This window comes from Gymnoscopelus braueri (genome assembly GCF_963280865.1).
Source record: "Gymnoscopelus braueri genome assembly, chromosome: 16".
Classification (NCBI taxonomy): Eukaryota; Metazoa; Chordata; class Actinopteri; order Myctophiformes; family Myctophidae; genus Gymnoscopelus; species Gymnoscopelus braueri.
The window spans coordinates 1,469,175-1,471,391 of NC_137616.1; the positions used below are offsets into that span (position 1 = coordinate 1,469,175).

The 2,217-nt window shown below is 43.0% G+C and overlaps 1 protein-coding gene across 1 annotated transcript; it reads left to right on the forward strand.

The window, feature by feature from the left end:
* Window positions 1–311: 311 nt before the first annotated feature.
* On the forward strand, window positions 312–1,974 carry LOC308102514 (uncharacterized protein; the record flags this gene model as incomplete). The annotated part of the gene is made up of 5 exons (XM_080452259.1): window positions 312–465; window positions 578–820; window positions 928–1,099; window positions 1,418–1,566; window positions 1,736–1,974. 5 exons carry the CDS (start codon window positions 312–314, stop codon window positions 1,972–1,974), a joined length of 957 nt encoding a protein of 318 aa, XP_080308385.1.
* Between the last annotated feature and the right edge of the window lie 243 nt (window positions 1,975–2,217).

Here is a 2,217-nt window from a genome sequence, read left to right on the forward strand (position 1 = left end):
TGGGCAAAGTACGGCTCTTACTCCATGATGGATCTCAACACTAACAACATAGTTGATATCCAGCTGGTACAGGTACTGTAAATAGATTGTGAAACTAGAAAATGTGATCAGTAGAGCACAGAACTTCACCAATGAGGCAGATCTGTTATTCGTGTGTGTGTGTGTGTGTGTGTGTGTGTGTGTGTGTGTGTGTGTGTGTGTGTGTGTGTGTGTGTGTGTGTGTGTGTGTGTGTGTGTGTGTGTGTGTGTGTGTGTGTGTGTGTGTGTGTGTTTATGATACACAGAGCAATGAAGTAAAGAGCAGTGTCCACATGGAGAAGGAAGGGCTGATCCGGAGTCTGAAATACCTTCACAAAGCTGGCGTCAAGGTGGATTGCCTGGTGACAGACCGACACAACCAGGTTCAGAAGTTCATGAAGGAAGAGAAATCTGAGATTACCCACTATTACGATGTGTGGCATTTATGTAAAAGTAGGATATTATGGGAAATGTTGTTTATTGATCATTTGTAGCACCGCTACACTTGTGCAACAACCACCCTTTAAAAATATTTTACATATTTTCTAACTGTTCTCAGCTCTTACCAAGAAGGTGGTTGCCATCTCCAAGTTGAAAGAATGCACTAAAGTCAACTTGTGGAAGCAGAGCGTGAAGAATCACCTCTACTGGTCAGCATCTGGTTCATCCAGTGGAGAGGAAACAGTGGCGAAGTGGACATCTGTCATCAACCACATCACCAATGTTCATGTCCATGACAATCCACACTTCCCCATGTGCCTCCATCCCCCCTCCACTGACAAAAACAAGTGGCTGAAGCCTGGTATGCCACTCTTCAATAGCAAACTCTTGTCATTTGAATCCTGTAATATACTCTCAAGATGCAATCCACTGAAAATATTTTATACAGTATACTCTTTCCCCCTGTAGCATCAAAGGCCGCCTTCAAGCTGACGACGGCATTGACAAATAAACGCGTTCTGGGTGATGTGAAGAAGCTGAGTCCTCTCTACCAGACATCTGCCTTGGAGGGGTTCCACAGTGTGATTCTGCGGTTCGCACCGAAAAATGTGGTCTTTTCCTACTTAGGAATGCTTTGCAGGTAAATTATATAGTAATCATGTTGTCTATATCGTGTTGCAATATTATGCAAATGATAACATTCATAATATCAGCGACTGAGTATTTACAAAAGCGCTGTATAAATTGTACAGTTTGTATGTATTATTACAATGAAAAGAAGAAGGAAGTCCGCACACTGTTCTCAAGCTCCAAGAAACTCACTTTTTATTTTGCAACGTTTCGACCTTCTAGGTCTTCATCAGGCAAATATATGATATATATCATATATATGATATATATATATATCTTCTAGCCATCTACAAACTATCTTGGGTTCATCCCATTCTTCTCATTTCAGGCTTTACCTGGCCGCATTGCATTTCAATGAAAATGCTGGACGTCTCCAAGCGATCACTGCAGCAGGAGCTCCGCGGTACAGCATACGGTTTCCCAAGGCCAAGAAAGGCGATCATGTTGTCACCGCGGTTAAGACCAACTATACTACCGGTTAGTTACATGTAATTCTCAAGTTTCTGATTCAAGTTTTAATCTGCATACCGTGGTCATCAGTCAAATTGTGCATCATAAATGTTCTAATTACATTGGAAACATTTGAGACCATATGAATTACTCAAACTACTGTACATGCTGTTATGTGTTCTCTCCTGTATTGTAGAATATGTGACAGAGCTTACAGACCTCCTCTTTAATGAGGTCTTCCCCAACCCTGCACCTTTTGTGGCCAAGATGAAAGAGTTGCCTGTCCCTGGATTCCTGTGCTCACAGTACGAGCATCCTGAAAAGGCTGCTGCAGTTGCTGCCCATCTGTCCCGGTTCATCCGCCCAGAGCCAGAGTCAATAGAGCCAACGCCTGGTGGTGACCCAACGTCTGGTGGTGACCCAACACCCGTCTAATCCCTTCCCCAATCACTTGCCACCATGTAAGTCACCATCTGTACCCATGTTCCCTTACTCAAAATGTTTGTTTAGAAAAAGCAGTGGCATGATTCTCTTTTTTCAGGGTTGTCCAGATTTCACACCAGTGCAGCTGTCACTTTTACACATTCTATCTTCGCTGTTTTGGCGCAAATAAATCTGTGCTATTGAACACTATTTACGTGTGTGTGTGTGTGTGTGTGTGTGTGTGTGTGTGTGTGT